The 22,772-nt window shown below is 30.3% G+C and overlaps 3 protein-coding genes across 4 annotated transcripts; 1 reads left to right on the top strand and 2 right to left on the bottom strand.

Annotated features, from left to right (window-relative positions):
- Positions 1 to 1,173: 1,173 nt before the first annotated feature.
- On the bottom strand, positions 1,174 to 6,951 carry LOC126773087 (mitochondrial pyruvate carrier 1). Of its 2 annotated transcripts, none has more exons than XM_050493736.1 (4): positions 6,786 to 6,951; positions 6,351 to 6,422; positions 6,063 to 6,163; positions 1,174 to 2,664 (listed from the first exon to the last, which is right to left on the bottom strand). In XM_050493736.1, exons 2-4 carry the CDS (start codon positions 6,416 to 6,418, stop codon positions 2,489 to 2,491), a joined length of 345 nt encoding a protein of 114 aa, XP_050349693.1. In that variant the 5' UTR covers positions 6,419 to 6,422; positions 6,786 to 6,951; the 3' UTR covers positions 1,174 to 2,488. The 2 variants fall into 2 exon arrangements, with proteins under 2 accessions (XP_050349693.1, XP_050349694.1); XM_050493737.1 differs by lacking the exon at positions 6,786 to 6,951 and adding an exon at positions 6,543 to 6,629.
- Positions 6,952 to 8,190: 1,239 nt separating this feature from the next.
- On the bottom strand, positions 8,191 to 18,021 carry LOC126773050 (uncharacterized). Its single transcript, XM_050493683.1, has 11 exons — positions 17,120 to 18,021; positions 16,727 to 16,860; positions 16,504 to 16,633; positions 16,249 to 16,414; positions 15,495 to 15,675; positions 15,110 to 15,227; positions 13,788 to 13,908; positions 13,016 to 13,135; positions 12,413 to 12,701; positions 11,141 to 11,258; positions 8,191 to 10,780 (listed from the first exon to the last, which is right to left on the bottom strand). The coding sequence occupies exons 1-11, from the start codon at positions 17,891 to 17,893 to the stop codon at positions 10,526 to 10,528; spliced, it is 2,406 nt and encodes an 801-aa protein (XP_050349640.1). The 5' UTR covers positions 17,894 to 18,021; the 3' UTR covers positions 8,191 to 10,525.
- A 267-nt stretch (positions 18,022 to 18,288) lies between these two features.
- Positions 18,289 to 22,198, top strand: LOC126773063 (50S ribosomal protein L1). The gene is made up of 8 exons (XM_050493703.1): positions 18,289 to 18,404; positions 18,479 to 18,531; positions 18,661 to 18,791; positions 18,876 to 19,089; positions 19,764 to 19,931; positions 20,557 to 20,790; positions 21,443 to 21,540; positions 22,001 to 22,198. The coding sequence occupies exons 1-8, from the start codon at positions 18,386 to 18,388 to the stop codon at positions 22,131 to 22,133; spliced, it is 1,050 nt and encodes a 349-aa protein (XP_050349660.1). The 5' UTR covers positions 18,289 to 18,385; the 3' UTR covers positions 22,134 to 22,198.
- Positions 22,199 to 22,772: the final 574 nt, after the last annotated feature.

Genomic DNA, 22,772 nt, shown 5'->3' with positions numbered 1-22,772 from the left:
AAATGAGTTCCAAAAAACCTAAAGGTAAACTTTCAGCCACGAGGAACTATTCAATAGAAATTTTATCAAAATCGGTTCACACTTGGATAAAATACATACATTTTTTTTATAAACTTTATTAAAATAATTATTTCATTAGCTTCACACTTGACTATCTATCGCTTATCTGTGAAAGTTTGTGAGCGTTGCGCGGGAAACCTCTATTTCCTTCCAAGTTGTGGCGTTCAGACAATAGGGAACGTTTAGAAACGTGAACAATGAAACGTCTTCGTTGTGAACATGTGTTTGTGAATATGCGACCATGATTCCCAGATCAACTTGTTTGTTTTGATGGAACGTAACTGTGTTGTGAAACCATTGTCACGTATAAACTGTTCCATGAAGTGAGTGAAGTTTGTTTTTTTTTAAACATATAATAAGGCTATGACGGTAACCCACCCTAACATTTCCCGACCTCTAAGCAATGTTATGCAATGATCGAAACTCTTTGGTTATATTATAAATCAGTAACAGCCTTGTCCCACTGCTGGACTAAGTCCTCCTCTCCCTTTTGAGGAGAAGGTTCGGAGCTTATTCCACCACGCTGCTCCAATGCGGACTGGTAGAATACATATGTACCATATATAATTTCAATGAAATTAGACACATGCAGGTTTCCTCACGATGTTTTCCTTCACCGTCAAGCACGAGATGAATTATAATCGCAAATTAAGCACATGAAAATTCAGTGGTGCTTGCCCGGTTTGAACCCACGATCGTCAGTTAAGATTCACGCGTTCTAACCACTAGGCCATCTCGGCTTTAATTATTATAAATCAAATAAATATAATTATTATGCTAAAAATTAAAGTTCAGTAATTAACTCCTTTTTTAATGTATTAGTAAGTATATATACAAAATAGGTTGGCCCATAAACATTGGCACAATAAGAGATATAATGGTTTATATTGACATTGCCAATATGCCACCAACCTTGAAAACTAATATATTGTCCTTCGTGCCGGTAATTACACTGGCTCACTCGCCCTTCAAAGCGGAATACAATGGTACTAATAATTACTGTTTGGGGGTAGAATATGTGAGTGGGTGGTACCTACCCAGGCTTGCACAAAGCCTTACAAAAAATATTTTTGACACACACGTTATGGTAAGATATGAAATAAAACAATAGAAAACAGATCAACAATAGAGTATAATTAAATCGACATGATCACAATAAATATTCGAAAAATATACTTTTGTACATAAACAGCGATGTCACATATAATATGGCCACAACGCCAAACATTTCATACCCAAGTTAAACTTAATAGACTTTATTTTCTAAGCTATAGAGTTCAAATTTCAATATAGTTTAAAACAAGTTACTCTCCGTCAGAGAGGTGACTATGTATTTTTTATAATACACTATATTATATGCGAATTTAAACTCTATATGTAAGATTTAAGACTCAAATATATTTTTATTACGAATTTTAGAAATAACAACAGGGATTAATAAATTGTCAATGCAGATTAAATAAAATAAAAAATATACATACATATATACATATATAGTTTAAAATATATATAAAATTAAATTAAATTTCATTAATTATTTTTATTTATAACCAAAATCGAAATGCATAATTTATTTGAATAAATACATTTTCAGTTTTGGCTGAATTTGGTTTATTTTATTTTATTAGTTAACATTTATATTAATTACCGTATCTCCGTATGTATTTTAATTTAAAGAATAACTACAGAGTATTTTACCGGTGCCGGGTTATACATCGACATTAAGAAACCGGTGGTAACTTTACTTTTTTAATCTTGTGTGTAAAAATGACAGTACAACAGTGCTTGTAACTGCCTACTTAATGTTTTATTTGAAAGTACAATAGTCTGGACTGTACCCCGTTCAGAAACGCTATACAATAAAACGCCATCTTCAACCGGAAATAGAATTAAAGAACTATGTTTGATGATACATTCATCAAACATATTTTTTAATCCGATTAATCGGTTCGGTGTAGAGACTAACGGTACAATATTGTAATAAAAAAATTTCTCATGCACGAATTTCATTAAAACATATTTGATCGTTTAAAATATCAATATAAATAAAAGAAAAATCTATATTTTATCAACATTAATAAATATTCAAGATTCATTATAAAATTGCGTTTCTAATTTTGTGCCTTATTATATTAAGTTTTGAGAGCGCTCTACTGCTTATATAAATTTGAAATACTTATATAGTATTAGGTAACATTGTGCATTATATATTATTTATATAAATCTACATGAATTTATATTTATTTGGCTATTTCTAACTTGGCAAGGTCTATAAATATAACTTTAATTACCTCAATAGAGCAAATATTCATACATTTTACATCACAGTGATATGCATATATTTATATTAAAAAACGTTGTGGCCATTTTGAACAAAATTATTGAACCTATAATTGTCTACTATATAAAACATGTCTACTTTTTCTAGTTAAGACTTGTCTTCGTTCGTCTTCTTTTCGCCCTGTATATAATAGTAGTTGACGAAGCGAGCACCCTGTGTTAGCTGTGCGCACTCATTCGTGAAGTGGCAAGCGAAGAGCAGGAGGTTACGGGGTTGGACTTTCCAGGCGAACCTCATGAACATGAGTGAATATATCGAAAGAGCTGAAACAGAAGATATTTTTAATGATTTATATTAATTTATAGTTTTTTTTATTTGATTTGACTCATTTCTTTAACTTATTAATTTAACTAAATCCAATATCCATGAAATTCAAATAAATTATTATTTTTACATGTAGTACTATAATTATTTTATTAGAATTTGTGTTGTATATGATTGACTGCCTCGTTGGCTACAATCTGCAAACCCCGAGGTCCTGGGTTCAAACCCCAGGTCGGACGAATAAAAAATTATTGGGTTTTTCTGTCAAAAAGTTCTCAGTAGAAGCAAGTTGAAAGTTTTAACACTCCCGTACCTCAAATGGCGCGTAAAGCCGCTGGTCCTACACCTGAACTCTTTTCGGTCATATGAAATTGCCGTCCCATTGAATAATGAGAGAGAGACAATAGATGAGACCTATGTTTACGTACATATTTGTGCACTATTATATGTCGCAGTCAGCCAATCCCTTAAGATTGGTCTGTCAATGTCAAAAATCAATGCTTATTATACAGACTATATACTAATCTATGCTAATATCGTAAAGCTGATGACTTGTTTTTCTCTCTTTCTACCAATCGGAATTGGAAATTACATTAAATGGCTATTTAACGTCACGCTACGAGAAACATTAAACGTGAAACCGCGTGGAGTAGCTAGTTCATTAATAAATTTATCGTTAGATCAACATTTTCAAGTTACGATTTAAAGGTAAAGTTATATCTCTAATTATTTATATAAAGTTTTGAGTCTCCCGTGAAATTAACCGTGAGAAGGGGCTTAGGGATATTAGTTAATAAATATAGAACAGTTCCATAGAGAATAGAATAATTAACTTGGTATTTAGTTTAATCTGTATAGTTTATGTTAATGTTTTTATGATACTCGTCTTATATAATATACATATTATTATATAATCTTGACTCGTATTATTTATTCAGTAACAGCCTGTTAATGTCCCACAGCTGGGCTAAGGCCTCCTCTCCCTTTTGAGGAGAAGGTTTGGAGCTTATTCCACCACGCTGCTGCATTACCGGTTGGTAGAATACACATGTGGCAGAATTTCAATGATATTAGACACATGCAGGTGTCCTCATGATGTTTTCCTTCACCGTCAAGCACGATATGATAAACACAAATTATTTATTCGATTGGCTCTTATCACCAAACAATATTTATGGCATAGTATCTTTTTTTTTTTTTATAGAATAGGAAGGTGGACGAGCATATGGGCCACCTGATGGTAAGTGATCACCAAACGCCCTTAGACATTGGCATTGTAAGAAATGTCAACCATCGCTTATAGCCAATGCGCCACCAACCTTGGGAACTAAGATTTTATGTCCCTTGTGCCTGTAATTACACTGGCTCACTCACCCTTTAAATCTTTGTTACACAATAACAAAATAAGATACAAATACACATTAATAGTGTATTTTTTTAAATTATTTTAACAATGCAGACATGCTATGGACCAACAAAAAACATTTCAGAAAAAAGTTAATCTTTTCGTTTTATAAATAAATCACTTGACAAACTTTTTTTTTCTCTTAGATTAAGCGAAACGTATTTTTTTTTCTCGGGTTTTTAACAATAAATCTTATCTAAAATTTATTTATCAATGTTATCGTAAATCTAGTTTGAACTGCATCTTTTTATAAATGTTTAAGATTTTGGATTTTATTGCCATGATATAAATCTTTTTATAACTTTGCTAGATAGAAAAATTGCTAGCCAACATTTTAAATTATAAACTTTATTTTAGAAAATAGTATAATCATAAAAAATAAAAATAATGTCCCAAATATCTATGATTTTTGTATTTATATTTATATTATTATTTTATTAAATATAGGTAAATGTTTGTACTATATTTAAAAATGAAATCAAGAGTTATATCTTGTCTTATTTGATTTAAAATTCCACTTTCATCTTTATCTGAAGATAAGAATTGTCTGCTTAAGTGCAGTCTAGAGACAAACACATAAGATCTTAATCATAAATAAAAAATACCCACACCATATCACCGATACATGATATTTCTAGCAATGTCGGAGGCAGCTGATTATTACATAGATATAACTTTACTTATGTCATAAGTTTTACTAGAAATCCTATTGGGGAAGATTTAAATTTACTACTGATAGTGGGTAGGTACAACCCACATATCAGATATTCTGCCAAACGTTAATACATAATATTGTATCCGGTTCGAACGTTGAGTGAGCCAGTGTAACTACAGGCTCATAACATTTTCGTTACAAGGTTGGTGGCGTAGCTACCTATAAAATATTAATTAATATATATATAATAATTTCCGACCGATTTCGGCCACGGTGGACAATCTCAAGAGATTAGCCAACTGCGCAGGCTTATTGAACCCAAGACCTCAGAGTCTGCGGCCTTACATATAGCCACTAGACCAACGAGGCAGTTATATATATATATATATATATATATATATAATATCTATAATATAAACCAATTTGTGTTTTAGTATAGTAGATTTTATAACGAAAGCCAGTCAGAATTTCATCATAGAATCATAATTGAAAAAACAAATTACTTATTATTAAAAATTAAATAAAATATTGAAAATCTTCAATTTTTAATTGGAACTTTATTTGTTATTTTCCTTTTTCTTAAGCTCAATTTATATTTTATTGATCTGCAGAATTCTAATTAAAAATATCCCAATGTGACCCCATATCAAAGTTTGTTTCTTCAATGCAAACATATCATTCTTAGCATTATTTATAATAGTGATAATCAGATTATCACCCTATTAATATATTAACATATTATAGGTGATGAGAACTTTGCTCATCTATTTGTAAATATTTATAATTACATTTTATGTAGTTACTTCAACCTCAGATGTATATATTTTAATAAAATTGATACATAATATTATTAGCTTATACTAGTAGTTCAGTATGAATTGCCAACTATGTTTGTTGGTTTGTCGATCTTTGTTACAAATAATTAGCAATAAACAACATGATTATAAGCCTAAGAATTACAAGAAGCCTGAAATAAATGGAAATTTAGTTAATATTATAAAGGGGCAGATATTTATTTTGATTCTTTTGTCAAAAACATCAAATATGATTTACATAAAACTTTCATAATGTCTCTTATATATATTTAGGATGAACTTGAATGAGCTTGCAAAATTACCGTGTTAGTAGCTAATTCTATAACAAAAGAAAATAATTCTGAATATAAAAAAAATATAAAAAGAATTAAGATTGAAATGCTAAATAATGTTATTATATTTTAAATCAAAATATAATTGGAATTGTATATGCATGCAGTTGATTCTTTTTTTTGTTATTACATAAAAAATTGTATTGTTTTTTTTAATGAGACTATAAATAAGTACAAACATCATACAAACCAAGAGTCATTTTGCCACTTATAAAGATAGGATCCTTTCTTGTATCAGCAATAGCAGCTAAAGGTATTCCCCAATTTGCCACCGGACCCCAAAAATGTGTGCTGAAAAAAATTTAAATAGGTAATTATAATTCTGTAAATAATTAAATTAATGTTTAATATTATAGTTTTATTTTACAGTTAAATACTGCACAACTATATTTCATGCAAAATACAAGTTAGCTAACTAAATATAATAAAAAAAGCAATATTATATGATTACTGTATTATTTAAACACCTCATCAATACCTCATCAAATATTCTCTAAATTCTTTGCTTTTAAGATGATTTAGAAATTTTCGTGCCATTCCGCTCATTTTTCTGAAAAAAAAATTTTTTTTAATCCTGTTGCCATAGTTCGGTTTATATACATTTTTATAATTAATGTGTATCAATTTCGAATAAGCTTTTATTTATAACTGAAGTAAAATTTACGGTTACATTTTTAAAATTTTAATAAGCCATTTGAACTCAATAGCAGTTACATAACAAGCTAGAACATTTATAATGTATCATGCTTTCCATGCTTGCCATTATATTTATCAATTAAAGCTAATACATTTTAATTTTACCGTATATAATTACGTATACAACTTTTCAATAGATGTCAAGGTTACAACCTTCTCAGTGGCTTCAAATTAAAAATTTGAATGGTATGATTATTTATTTCGAATCATTATTTACCTTTATTATATTTTCCTTCCTTGCCTTAATCTAAAACTATAAATGTATTTTTCGTTATCTTTTAAAACAAAACCACAGTGGGTGCCTCTTTTAATGGATTTTAAGCACTGAGTAATGTCAGTGTCACTACATAATGTCACTGATAATTATGACATTTGTTATCAATAATAAACGTCTTAAAACCAAGAATTGAATTAAAATGACATAGAACTGAGGTGTCGAGAATAATAGGTTTGTTAAAATTATTGCATAAGATATATAAAATACGCTTTAAAAATATTAATTAATTAAATAACCTAGCGGATAATTTACTTTATTTATAAATCAATAAAAATAACTATAGAGGCTGAAATTATGCGAAGAATATTAACAATATATCTCCGTTGAATCGAAATTCCGTGCTTAGGGGCATTGATTTAATATGTTATTTCTTAATTGATTACTATACGATATTTGTAATAATTACAATTACTGATTTTAGAAACCGTATTTTATTTTTTAAAATGGGATTCACGGATGAACTTGCCTTATGACATGTAAGGCTGAGGCGCTGTGGTCTGCACTCTTCGCGCTCTAACTCAAAAATAGGTTAAACAGGTATACAAAAGTGCTCGGAACAAAATTTGTAAATAATTAAAAGTTGTACAATTTTTTAAGGCTTTTGCAAAACCTGCGAATATCCGATATAGCTATAAAAATGCTTAAAACAGGATGTTTTTATTTGAAACAAGATAACTTTATTATGTGCAATGTACTCATATCACTTGCTCAATAATTAATCATTCTCTAATCTCTCATCTTATTGCAACTTTTTATTGAAACTCAAACATTTGTCAATTTATCCGTCATAATGTTTAACAATAATTGCAGTACCACTTTATAATGTAAATAATAAAAAAATACCGAAAAAATGTAGTTTTTCAAATTATGAGTTTTATTCGTACTTTAATAGTAGTATACTTGCTTATATATGTAACTCTTTACATAGCTCTGGTTGGAGCGCTAATTTATGTACGGAGCATTATTCTAACCAATTACAAGTAAGATTACTTTGCAACTATTTTATTTTTACGAATACCTATGACGATTTTAAACGACAGTGGATCTTTTATGATTTATAGATGAATCAAGTCTCTAAAGACAAGAACATAAACAAATAGCATGATGGGATCTTTGATTTTTGAGAATAAATTTACTTCAATTATTTATGTGTCAAATTCACAAGGAAAACTATTTTAACAGAAAAAAGGCTCCTAATTTAAAGATCTTATCATTAAAATAGATGTATTATAAAAATTTAAATAAACTTTAAATATATTTCGATATCACCTCAACTTACACTGGAGCATTCTATTTCAGTATACCTGAGGAAATGTGTATGCAGAACGGATAAATAAAACAAAAATATTTTACTTGAGATTTAATTAAAAAACTGTAAAAGGCACTTAAATGGACGGCATCGTGGATATATACCCTGGCTTTGGAACAAATAAATAAGTAAAGTAGGCTGCAATTACTTAGTGTAAACAATAGTATAAAAATGCATAAGAGTAGAAAAACAATATAGAAAAAATAAATATAGAAAAAATAAATACATAACAAACACAAATTGAAGCTTTATCACATCTTATCTTTCTTTTATATCAAAATAAACATACAAAATGTAAAAAAAAAACATAGAACAATGAAATTCCAAAGTGATATTAGCTTCAGTTAAAAGCCCATTAATTTTATGTGTAATTTCCTATGGCATATGTTATGTCATTATTTATTTACAAGTATAGTATATAATGGAAATTTGTATGAAAGATTCCTTAATATATTATAATTAATTTAAAAAAATCATTATACTATTACTACTTTATATCAGCACAACTTGTATCAAAGATTTATAAAATAAATGTGTGCAACTAAATAGTACATGTGACAGAAGTAATTAATTTTTTTTTAATTTCTAACTATATCAAACTTTTTACATTAATAATAAACCAATGTCTTATTCTTATTAACAAAGATTGTAGCTGAAAAGTAGAATATCTATATAAATATTATATTTGTGAAAGTAAGTCAGTCAGTTAAGTTTTCACGGTTATAACACTAAGCCAATTTTGATGAAATTTAGCATGAAGCAAATTTGGACAATAATAATATACTTTTTATATCTAATAATTGCCACTTAATAAATGGACAAAGTCCCGATAGAAAACTAGTTGACAATACAACTTATTGTTATATTTTACATTATAAAACCCTAATGTTTTATCTACCTCATATTTAGATTATATAATAAAATCTAGGAAATGCTTATATTTCATATTGTATATTATATGAAAAACAGGATATATAATAAAATATATATAGAAAAATTAGCAATGTGCTTTAAAAATGACTTAATTTTAGCTGCTCTTATCCAATAAAACCGTTACTATATATGACCTTATTATTCGAAAATAAAATTAATTGAACTGACAATCAAATTACATCATCATAATTTCAAGTTTTAAAAGTAAGTGTTACTTAATTTAAAAAAAAAATTATACAACGATAAATAATATTTTTTTAACAAATTACAAAGAAGACTTATTTAATGGAATGGTGTAAAAAATGTCTGTTGTATTCAACAAAAATTTTACACAAATCTCTTGTAAGTAAAAAAAAGACCTACCAAGTTTTATTAGCTTTTATATTCTATGTGCTTAATTAAACTAGCGGCATTACGTTTTGCTTAGAGACTGTTTAATTAAAAACTGATTTATCTGTCATTATTGATTTGACATTTGAAAGAAGAAGAGTCAGTTTTGTATACCAAATCACATTTATATGTATGGCCGTTGATCATTATGAATAACACAAGTATTATTTTTTTTATTATTGAAGTAAATAGTGACTGGATAGTACTTTACTAAATGGGTCTACAGTGGGCCATATAATTTAACAATCAAATTCCTCATCAAAAATCAAGTTTGTTTCTTACAGAATATCTTGCTACAAAACTATATTTATCTAAGTACACTTTTAATGATGAATTAACGGATATGTTTCTTCATGAGGTAATTTGTAACAATATTTATATAAATTTAAACATACACAGAATGTTTGTAAAAGTCTGTAAAAACTTACTAAATAATTTTGTAATTATACAACATAGCTGATATGCGGCTAAAGCTATGCAAGGCATTATTGAGAAAATTAAATAGTTAAAAAATTTGTTTAGCTATATGTGTATTTTTTATATACTGAACACTTTAGGCTCCTATTTACCTACCTACATAACTACGAACGAGATTCAACTAAACATTTTGGCATTTGAAGTTAAAAAAATATATTTTTAAGCAAATTTGTACAAAAAGAATATATCAAATCATTCGACATCTCATTCATAATATTATTGATAAAAAATCAAAGTACATAAAACAAGACGAAATGAGATATTCGAATTGGTATTTCGTTATTATTATTGTCGTGTTGATTTGACAAAACTGGTTTTAAAAAACCAAAATCACCACAAATAACAGAAAACATTGAAATATAAAAAACTATAAGGGAATATTCCATTTAGAAATATAGTAAAGACAAAATCTTCAATGCCTATTATTTTTTTTCAAATATATTAACAAAAATTTTTCGTCTTTATCATTATAAAATATTTGATTTAAAAAGAAAATGAAGTAACATATTTTATTTAATATGAGTAGTTGGGTCAGATCATATTTATCAGATGCAAACGATGTATTCTAAAATTACCTGAGTCTCCACAAAAATATCAGAACTGTAAATATTACAGCAAAGCTACTTTGGATAGCTGCCGCTCCAGCCAGTCTACACTTAAACATGTCGATACGTGTTTCCTTATTTTCTATTATATTTTGGAACTCGGCTTCTACAATCTGACCGTCGTAGTACGTGATGGGGTCCTCGAACGGGTACTCGTAGCCTTGCAAACATTCACACTTATAACCGCCAGCCTCGAACCCGCGACCTTGGATTGGTACACACTGGAATGAAAGAGTGAAGTTGAGTTAGTTAAAGTTTTCCAGTGTTTCAAAGACATGTTATTTTGTTTAATCCAGTAATTAAAAGGAAGTAGCAGTCTTTAAATGTCCCACTGCTAGGTAAAGCTTCTTCTCTTGAGGTTTCGAGTTTATTCCACCATGCTACTCGAAAGCAGGTTCCAAGGAACTTTAGAGAATTTTATGCTTCATTCATAAATAGTTCAGTAAATAGTATAAACAACAACTTTTTTAATTCATTACCCCAAAACAAATACATATTAAAAAACTAATTTAAGCAGTTATTTTTCCTTATTTATTTCTTTTATAATTTATTTATCTCTTAATTTGAAACATTGTACTTACATATGAAGTACTCCTATCACACTTGTCAGTACTTTTAAATGCATTTGGTACGTAAAATTTGTCCGGACACTGATTAATGTCTAGAGACATTAAAGACATAGTCACTGCCACAACACCCCTGAAATAAAGCAATTTAAATAAGTAATTTTTTTTTTATATAGAATATACCTGATGGTCACCAACGCCCTTAGACATTGGCATTATAAGAAATGTTAACCATTGCTTACATCACCAATGCGCCACCAACCTTGGGAACTAAGATGTTATGTCCCTTGTGCCTGTAATTACACTGGCTCACTCACCCTTCAAACCGGAACACAACAATACCAAGTACTGCTGTTTTGCGGTAGAATATCTGAGGAGTGGGTGGTACCTACCCAGACGAGCTTGCACAAAGCTCTACCACCAGTGCACAAATGTAAAATCGAATTAAACTATGTCTCAGTTTAATTACCAATGCACTATTGACAGTTACAGTTTTTTTTTTTTATTCTAGCAGAGGCATTATCAGAATAGGGTTTGTAAACAGAGTATTTCAAATGAAGGTGTAGATTATATACAAACTTTAGATTTACATATTCAATGCGATTTCTATAGGTCGATATTATGCAACACACCGTTTTTGATCTACATATCTTTGTTTTTACTACAACTATTTTCTACTTAACTACATATATCCACTTTAATTTTACTTTCAAAGTTTCGACAACAACTTTGCCGACATTCAAAATGTATTTTTTTTTACTATTATCCATAATGAATGTCATAGAACATTTATTCGAGCTATCGACCAATGATATCGCGTTAATTCAATGTCGAAGTTGTTTATTTGTGTTTATTCCTCCTTGTTATTGGATTAAGTTACATACTTATTATATTAATAAGACCTCTCAATCTAGCTAGATTTTATCACTGTCCCATGTATAGAAAGATGATGGCGCGAATGAATATGCAAAAATAATATGCTTAATAATATTTTTTCTTAATATGGCAATTCAGTAAATAGTAAGATATAAATATATTGTAGTCTTTCGTAATCCATTGTGAAATTTGCCATCGCGAGACCAACAAATAGACAATTTGTTTGCTTGTCTAAAATATATACAAATACAAACATTAAATATAGCTACCACACAAAACATGATCGTATGGAATGGTGGATATTATATATTTCTTAAATAAATTAAAAAATTAAAATAATGACTTCAAAAATAATAGACAAAAAAAAAACATTTTATAAACTAGATTTCATACAGAATACACTACACTCACTTAAATTCCAGTTTGACTTTAACACTGTCCCATCCGAAGAATGGTGAAGCATATGTAATAACCCATTGCTTTAGAGGTCCTTCGCAATCATAGTAAGGGCGTGTCCAGTGGCCATGCTTGATACTAGCTGCTCTATAAAACGTTGGATATCTCTCGTATTGTTTCAAATATTTTCCGAATTCTGAATCACGTATTTTCATTTTAAGAAAATACTTCTCGAGGCTGTCGAAGTTAGTCGACCATCTCTGTTTCAGGAATTGGTACCATGATTTATTAATATATACAGCATCTGAAATTGAACGTTAGATAGAATATTCTACTAAATTAATCATTAATGTATTTTTTTCGGTGAGTAATTTCAAACTAGAATGATAAAGTTTTTTTGCCATGTTTGCTTAAATTTTTTTTCAAGGTATTTTTTGAAAACTTTAATTCTATAAATTTAAGCTTATTTACCAAACAAATAAGAAATATTACAGACATTGAAAAATACTTATTTTAGTATGATTTTCAAAATTCTTTTAAATTTATTGCACGTAAAATTACAATATAATCTACCAATAAGTCAAACTAACATATTTATAATTTAAAATAACTACAAACCAGTCTTATTAATTCGCGCCAAATCTTCAAGTTTGAATTTCCTAGTATTCAGCTCAGTCTTATGTGCAAATGGTGCAAAGAATGTTCGGTTTGTGAACTTGTTTCTATCCCAATATGTACCTGAAATAATCACAAGGAGTATATTTAATGAACAAAGTGTTCATATTCATGAATGGCCACTACACAATATAAATCACTGTTGCTAGAGCTTTGTGCAAGCTCATCTGGGTAGGTACCACCCACTCATCAGATATTCTACTGCAAAACAGCAGTACTTGGTATTGTTGTGTTCCGATTTGAAGGGTGAGTGAGCCAGTATAATTATAGCTACAAAGGACATATCATCTTTGTTCCCAAGGTTGGTGGTGCATTGGTGATGTAAGCGATGGTTAACATTTCTTATAATGCCAATGTCTATGGGCGTTGGTGGCCACTTACCATCAGGTGGCCCATATGCTCGTCCGCCTTCCTATATTATAAAAAAATATATAAAAAAAATGATACAATAAAGAAGGTAAAAAAGCATACAGAAATTGGGCATATTATAAAAAACTTATTTACCATGAAATAGTTAATAAATTACTTATTTTGCTGAGAATAAAAGATATCATATTATAATATATAGCATGGTTTATTTCATTTTATTGTGAATATATATAAAAAAAGCAGTTTGTAATAAAGTCTGAATAACAGTATGCAATTTCTGCTTTTATTTTATATCTGTGTGTGTGTACGGTGCAGTCATGACTAATTCTGCCATATTAAAACTTACCGGCGGACCATATTTTAGAGTCACCGAGGACTATAGAAAGAGTCTCTCCGAGCATCTGATCCTCAGTGAGAGGCTTGTCGGCTACTCTTGTACCACTGAAAACTTCTTTAGGGTCCGACACCTGAAAAAATTAGAAATTAAATATTTACAATATAATATAGCTATTGGAGAAAAATTAACAGTGACTTTCAAAAACACTGGGCACATATGCTTATATGAAAAGGGATAGTAGTAAGAGCCTTTAAATGTTCCGCTCTTGGACTAAGATTTTCTCTCCATTTGAGCAGAAGGTTGGAAGGTCATTCCACTGCACTGTACCAATGTAGCTTAGGTAGATACACACGTGACAGACTTGCATCCAAGACAGCAGGTCACATGATTATTTTTTTTCACCACCGAATACATAAGCCACACACACGGTAATTAGGCAGTGCTTGCCGGGTTTGAACCCACGATCAGGTGTTCTAACAACTGGGCCATCTAGTTTTCATGTGTATTTGTTGAAATAAATATATATATATATATATATATATATATATATATATATATATATATATATATATATATATATTTTTTGTTTTTAAGTTTATTCTGAAATAAATATTTTTTTTATGCGGAAGACAATTTCGAAAAAGTCGTCAAGTGTGTATAAATAAAGCTCTTTACTCAGATGTGAGAGATAGCCTTAATATTTAATTATATATTTTATTTTTATATACTATTACTTATTTGTCCACTCCTCAGAAGATTCTGACCTAGCTTAAAGTAAACTCTATACCGAGATGGCCCAGTGGTAAGAACGCGTGAATCTTAACCGATGATCGTGGGTTCAAACCCGGGCAAGCACCAATGAATTTTCATATGCTTAATTTGTGATTATAATTCATCTCGTGCTTTACGGTGAAGGAAAACATCGTGAGGAAACCTGCATGTGTCTAATTTCACTGAAATTCTGCCACATGTGTATTCCGCCAATCCGCATTGGAGCAGCGTGGTGGAATAAGCTCCAAACCTTCTCCTCGAAAAGAGGAGAAAAGGCCTTTAGCCCAGCAGTGGGACATTCACAGATTGTTACGTTATTACTTATATAATGATTCCAAATATTATTGCTATTATAACTCTCTGTTTTGACCTCACACTAGTTTAAAGGAAAAAAATTAAAGTCTAAAATCCCTGTTACCGAACATAACAAACCCAATTATTTTAAGTTGATAACAACATTGGTGCATGCCAACAAAATATTTCTGTAATACAACTAATTTAGGATTACATATTATTAGGTTTGTGATATATAATATTAGGATACCTCATGTGAACTATACCTGTAAGAATGCACTGATGAAATTTGCCAAACGCACAGCCATTTTCGCTTGATTCTCAAACTGTTCTTCTGCACCAAAAGCTATATCTCCATTCAAGAACAAATCAGTCGGATTATAACTGCAATGGAAAAAAAAACCAAAATGAAACTATATTTTGTTTGAAATTAGAGTTGAATGGTTTTATTTGTGTATTCTTTTTTGATACATGAAATATATGTTTTACCTGCCCTCCTTTATACCTAATAATAACATCAATGGCTTTATGTGCATACCAAAGTAAGGACGGCAAAAAGAAGAAACTAGGAATTTCTTGAAACACTCATAACTGTTGATCGCCTAAACTAGATATAAGTTAGGCACTAGAGCCAGACAGGCGGGTACTCACAGCGAGCAGTTCCAGGGTTGTACGGAGCGGATGTAGTTGAGCACCTCGTACACGTTGACGCGCTCGGAGTGCAGCGCGCCCGGCCCGCTCGTGGCGTTCACATACTCGTAGTAGCGGTCCGCGTACAACGCACGCAAAAGCGGGTGCGCCTTCTCCCACTGTACCGGCAGCCGCTGCACCCCTGAGGAAGAGCCAAGTGAAGAGATAGAAGCCATCTAATAACAATTGTGAATGTTATAAGAACCTATTAGTGGAATATTTGTAAAGCGCATCTATTTCAAGGATTATTAGCGGCACACATAGGGTTGTTCTGACTGGTTAAATTTTATTAGTAGTACTTAAGAAACATATTCTATCCTTATATTTTAGGACAAAATGTTGGGCCTCATTTCATGCTGACTTTTTATCTTGATGCCTGGCAACCCAGTCAAACAGGTCACTTAATTATTTTTATCATACAATTTTGACACTGATGACCCCATATAAACATGAAAACAAAGATAATGATGAAATTGGCGTTTCAATCATGAATTTTCCTCAATAACAAATCTGATACTACTAAGCAATATTTTAGATATAGCTTAAATATATAAATATCAAATTTTATATACATTTTATTAATCTTACTATGTTTTCAATATGCATATAAAGTAGTTCCACTATGGTCACTTATAGACATAATGAACAAACCAACATTCCCTCTGTGCTAGATATTTATTATAATATAAGTAAGGAAATACCATATCATACATACATCCAATCTCCATACAGTCGAAGTTATTATAGTATTGGTCGGATGTGGCTCGTTCGATAATCTCCCCGAGGTACGGTCGACGCACGATACTCGGTAGGCGGAAACCGGGCCGACACCGACACTGATACCCGCCACGCCGGAATCCCCAACCATGGATTGGTTCACACTAAAATTAAGAGAATTAAATATCACAATAGTATATGAAATGTGAACTTCAACTAGAAAAATGTAATATAAACGACAATTGCGAATTACTTCAGTAGTCTCTTCTTTACATCTCGCTGTTGAAGCAAATCTATTTGGCTTGTCGTTACCCTGACTCGGTGGACATTGGTTTATATCTATTCGGTCATAATCCAATTCCATCACCACAGCTGCCGTATATCTGTATTTAAGATTTTATATATTTAAGTTTTCAATTTTCAGTATGATTTGATTAGTTAACAATAATATGTAGAATCTAGTTTATGTAACTTACGTTGGATATTCAATATGTCTGAACTGAGTGTGACGGGGATAAATATCGGCAACGGGAGAAACTGCTGCAACGAGCCATTTGTTTAATCGTCCACAGTCAAAATAAGGTTTTGTCCAGTTCACTGGTCCAGGAGTCTATAATATACAAAATTAAATATAAGAAAAAATTGCAATAACTTACAATTTCTGATTAAACTGTTTAAAAACATATTAAGTATATTCAAGCTCATAATATGTATTATTTATATTATGAATTCATATTGTTATTAATATTATACAAAATGCCAATTTTACTATCTACCAATACGCTTTTATCAAATTAAGAAAAAAACTTTAGTTTGATAAAACTTATAACTAAGGATAAATTAAAGTACATCTATATTTATATACAAACCTCATCATTGCCAGGCGGTCCATGGAATGTAAATGTTTCATTGGTGTTATTAGCGTATCTTATTTCAACCTGATATGTTGTTTTTGTGTCATGTCTATTTGACACCTTGTCGGGTAACCATAATGAATACCACTCATTAGTACGATAGAAATCAGATGTGTAATCGTTTGATAAACTTTCAGGGTCGAATGCACCTAGATCTTCCACAAAAAATGTATTTAATGTTGATATCTTTTGCAAATGAACGGGATCATTAAAATCATCTGCCCTTAGAGCTCTTGGAGCGAATCTACGCATTGTCTTATTGAAGAATCCTCGGTACGAGGACGTATATGACATGTTCGGGGAAAAATATATTGAACTAGCGTTTATGTAAGGGTTTGCAGAGACGTCGGCTACGGATGATAGGAAATAATACATCATTCCTGGATCGTAGGTATCGTTTATAGCAGGTCGAATAAACCTGGACTGCAAAATGTAACTCCAGAAAAACGCCCTCGTCATTGCCATATTGTGCAAATGTAACAACGCAGTCCGATTTGCAAATACCGGATTAATGTTTATCTCTTTTACGTCGGGGTGGTGGGACACAGAATCCTCTGGGAGGAAGAGATCATCTAAATGGCTAATAAAGCAGTTATCAGTGTTAATTTTATCTATTTTTCCTCGAATTTCATCCACAGAATCGCGAATTTGCCATTCGTACTGACCGGCCACACCCCATAACAAAGCACACAAAGAAACCACAAGTAAAATACAATTGATTTTATACATTTTTACTTAAATTCTATTAACAACACAATATTTCTCAAACTTGTGTTATAAAGTAAAATATAAACATTGAAATGCTTATTTTATAATTTTATTTGACCGCATTGTAACGGAAACCGATTGTTTTGGTTTGACAGACATACACAAATTTAAAATGACATTAGCGTTTAGATTGTGAGTAAAACGTTATGTACTCTGTGCTTGTGACTTCCAACGACAATGTTTATAATTTCAAAAGGCATCAAAAGTTCGTTTTCTTGATTACCTTGGGATATTAACTTGTAACTGAATGAATGTTAAATATAACTGATAGAAAATAAGTATTTATGTATATTCAAGTAAATCACCTTTATAAAAAATAAAGACGATACTGCTTTTTTAGCTTTTGCTTCTATTACATAAAATAAAATATAAAATTGTCTATAGCTAACCTAAGCAGTGTTTTAAATTTTATAAACATAAATTTGTAAGATTTGTATTTAATATTAATAAATAATGGCTGGAACATTATTTCGTAAGTTTACGATACGCGATGTTTTGAGAAATTAATATCTATATAGAGTTTTCATTGAATAATATTTATTACAGGTTCCTTGTTTAATACTGCTTTAATTCTTCATAAACCCAATGTTACGACTTTAGTAAGTATAAATAATTGTGATAAGTTTGGCGTTTTGTAATTGACCAATTATTAGTAAAATTAATTATTAATTATTGGTACGGACAAAACAAAACTGTGTGTTACGTATAAAACAAATTTTCAATTCCAGAAATCTATACACACTGGACCAGTATATTATGCTGCTCGTAAAGGAACTCGAGCTAAGGCTCGTGCGAAAAAAGTCAAAGTCGAGATCACGAAAATTGGTTTTATCCCACATAACCAAAGAGGAAAAAATAGGTAAGCTTATCACATTATTATAATATCTTAACTCTTCGGGCGGAAAATGCCTCTATGTAAAAAAAACATTTGATTATTTTTTAGAGTTACTAAAGCTCAGGTGAACAAGCATTTAGATTATGCATTTAAAATGGAATCAAAAGACGATGTGTACCCTATGCGGTACTATCGCTGGTTGACATATACCACTGAGGATGCTATCGAAGCACATAAGGAAACTCATGACCCAACTATGTATAATGCTTTAGATTCATTTGTGTTCGCACAAATTGAATTTAACATGGAAGCTGTTAAAAAGGTATGATTTTATGATAAGTAAAACGAACCATTTAATTTTTAATAATATACTAAATACAGTGATGTTTTAGTTGTTTGAGATGCTTACTGTGTAATGGTTATGGTTTTAGCATCTCTTACAATATCCCAATGAAAATAACATATTAATAGTGTCATTGCCAATATAGTGAACTGTCACTGATATTGAAAGATAAAAATTAATGGAAAGGCTTGCATGTAAAATAGGGTCTTAATATTACATTTTTTGTGCTTTTTTATACAAACAATATATATATAACATCATCATCATCATCATCAGCCGAAAGACACCCACTGCTGGACAAAGGCCTCCCCCAAGGATATAACAAACATTTAAAAACTGTATCCATTTCTTTGTTCTGTTCCTATTAGATATTAAGCTGCCTTAATGGAAGCTTCAATTCTTCATAGACATTTGTCTTGTCAGTACTACAATATTATTATAAATTTTATAGTATTGATTTTCTTATTTCATCATAGCTAAAACTGATTTTGTTAAAATTTGCCATGAACAAAATAGATTGCAAGGATGGAAGATTATATGTTACTATTTTATACCTAAAACCTACAGAGCATCATCCCAAACATGCATGCCTAAACTAATAATATATTACTGAACAAGTATAACGTAATGAATTTGTCTTTGTATTTTTACAGAATCGTTATTTAGACAACATTGTACGTCTCACATTACTGCCCCATTTCTTCCAACGCGATGAGGAAAGAACCATCCTTGCTTTTTGTAAGGGACCAGAGCTAATCAAGCAGGTCGCAGAGGCAGGAGCCACTACTGTTGGTAGTACAGAGTTAGTTAAGAAGATCCAGGTAATATCTAGCTATTATTTATTATGTAAAATAAAATAATAAAATACTTTATGGTTATTTAGGGCTTTTGTCAATATTCATTTGTTATCTGTCAATTTTTCATATTCAGAGTACAAAATGACAATGTATGTGTATACTCTTGAAAAACACATTCCCTGTAGAATTAAACCTTATTATTATATATATTGTATTTATTAGTTAATATTTTAAATATGGGACCAGCATTAGACAAGATGACTCATTGTTAGTGAATCAATCATCACAGTTTCAATGCAAGCAATGACTATTTAAATGTCATATCTTTATATAAATAGAATAGTTAAGTCCCTTTTTCTTCTCTGTTTGCCAAACATTTGTTTTTGCTTAGTAGCTATGTTCGGTGTTATCAAAATAATCAATTTTGGAAATAAGAGTTAGGAATTATAAAATGCACAAAACATGCAAATTCATAAAGGATCATGGTCGAATTTTGACAAGTGACAACAAAACTAGTTTTATATTATCTCATGTTTAAAGAAATTTACATGTGTGTAGAAGAAATTTTGATGAAATGATGATGAATTTGTAATGAACGGACGCATGTAATGAGTTCCAAAAACTAAATTTTCTACTACATTTGTTTCAGGAAGGCACAATCAAACTAAGCGATTATGACTATGTAATAGCTCATCCAAATATCTTAACAGATCTCGTTCCAATTCGTGGTCTGATGAAGAGACGGTTCCCAAATGTGCGTTCTGGCACCCTAGATCCTAACATCTGTGAACTAGTGAAGAAATTTGCAGCCGGCATCCAGTACAGGGTTGTTAAAGATGAGCATCAGCAAAACTATGGCTCTGTAGAAGTTCCCGTTGGACGAGTGAGTTAAGAATAAATATTTATACATTAAATTTTTCACTGTCTGTGTGGTGTTAAAGGGATAATAAGTTAAGCTGTGCTGTATCAGTGTTTATTAAGAGAAAAATCAATGTTAAACTAAACAAACACCAAACCCCATTTATAAATAAGGCCATGTAATAAAAACATAATTTATAAATAATAATTATGTAATAATCATAATATGGTTTTTATGTATATATTTTTTTTTATTTTCTTCATATATGTTAATTCAAAATGTATACAGTACAGTACAGTAACAGCCTGTGAATGTTTCACTGCTGGACTAAGGCCTCCACACCTTTTTTGAGGAGAAGGTTTGGAGCTTATTCCACCACGCTGCTCTAATGTGGGTTGGTGGAATAAACATATGCCGCAATTTCAGTGAAATTTGACACATGCAGGTTTCTTTACGATGTTTTCCTTCACCGTCAAGCACAAGATGAATTATATTGAACACCGTCAAGCACAAGAAAATTCAGTGATGCTTGCCCGGATTTAAACCATCTGGGCTTTTTTTCCCTCACGATAAAGTTTTCCTTCAAAATGTATAAATTATATCAAAAAAGTTCTACATTTAACAAATAATATATTCATTATTTCTGGTAATTAATATTTTTTTCTCTTTGTTTCAGTTGAATATGGAAACGAAGCAAATTACAGAAAATATTGATGCCTTATTAAAAGATATACAATCTATACGACCTAAACGAGATGGACTTTTTATTACAAGGTATTACAAACTAAAACATTTGTCTAGTTCCTAATTACTGGGGAGTAAGTCATACTTTAAGGGAAACAAAAAAATTTATTTGTAGAGGTTAGAAGAAATTTAAAAGATATTTGTAGGTAAATGTTCAACTGGAACAGGTTTAGGTTCTATCCTTAAATACAAATTAGTAAGTCTGTCATGGAATTCTTTACAAGAATGGAATTGAAGATCTAACTCCTTTTACTCATTAATATAACTTCTAAGAAAGTATGTACATGTCTATTGGTAATATTATTAAGTTATTTTTCTTAGATCTATAAAGGTTATTATTTCAAAATCATTGAGTTGTGTATTTTTTATTTCACTTTCATTCTTATTTCCAAAATTATTTTATTAATAAACGGTAAAAGTCGTCAATAATTATTACAGTTTATTATATAAATATAATTATAAATTGTATAACTAATTCCTTATTCCACAGATGCTATCTAATAAGTCCACCATCACCTGAAAAGCTTAAAATTGATCCATTTGTGCATGTTGATCGTGAATTATCAAAGGAAGTTCAAGAGGATAGTGACAATGAAGATGAAGTAGTTGCCGCTAAAGCTTAAATTAATTATGTTTGTATGTAGTAATTATATTAGATTAGCTGGTTATTAAAAATACATAATTTTAATAGACTTTCATTTTACCGAAAAATATTTAAATAAGAAAATTCCTTTGTTGCCAGTATTTTAAATACTGGCAACAAAGGAATTTTCTATATTAAATTTTATCTTCTGGCAAGACTTAAATATTATCTCTTTCTAATGTGTGGAGTTAGAATGGTTTAATATAAATGGTTAGCAGATTTAAAAAATTCGGCCATCGATTTGATTCGATTATACGGGAAATATTATACATAATAATTTGCAGGGAACTGTCTTCTAATATATAGTTAATGAGGCAATCTATTAATCAATACCTAAAATTTGCTTTAATTGTGACCTTAGCAACGATTTCGAATGTATTATTACAAATTTATTTTTGCGTGCGTGACATTATACTTGAAAATAATTATTGCTTTGAATTCAATAATTATCACTCGTGTAAACGCCACTTTATTCTAATTTTTTTTTTTTTATAGAATAGGAAGGCGGACGAGCATATGGGCCACCTGATGGTAAGTGGTCACCAACGCTCTTAGACATTGGCATTGTAAGAAATGTCAACCATCGCTTACATATCCAATGCGCCACCAATCTTGGGGA

Source organism: Nymphalis io, chromosome 13, assembly GCF_905147045.1.
Source record: "Nymphalis io chromosome 13, ilAglIoxx1.1, whole genome shotgun sequence".
Classification (NCBI taxonomy): domain Eukaryota; kingdom Metazoa; phylum Arthropoda; class Insecta; order Lepidoptera; family Nymphalidae; genus Nymphalis; species Nymphalis io.
This window is presented reverse-complemented; position numbering and strand designations above follow the sequence as displayed.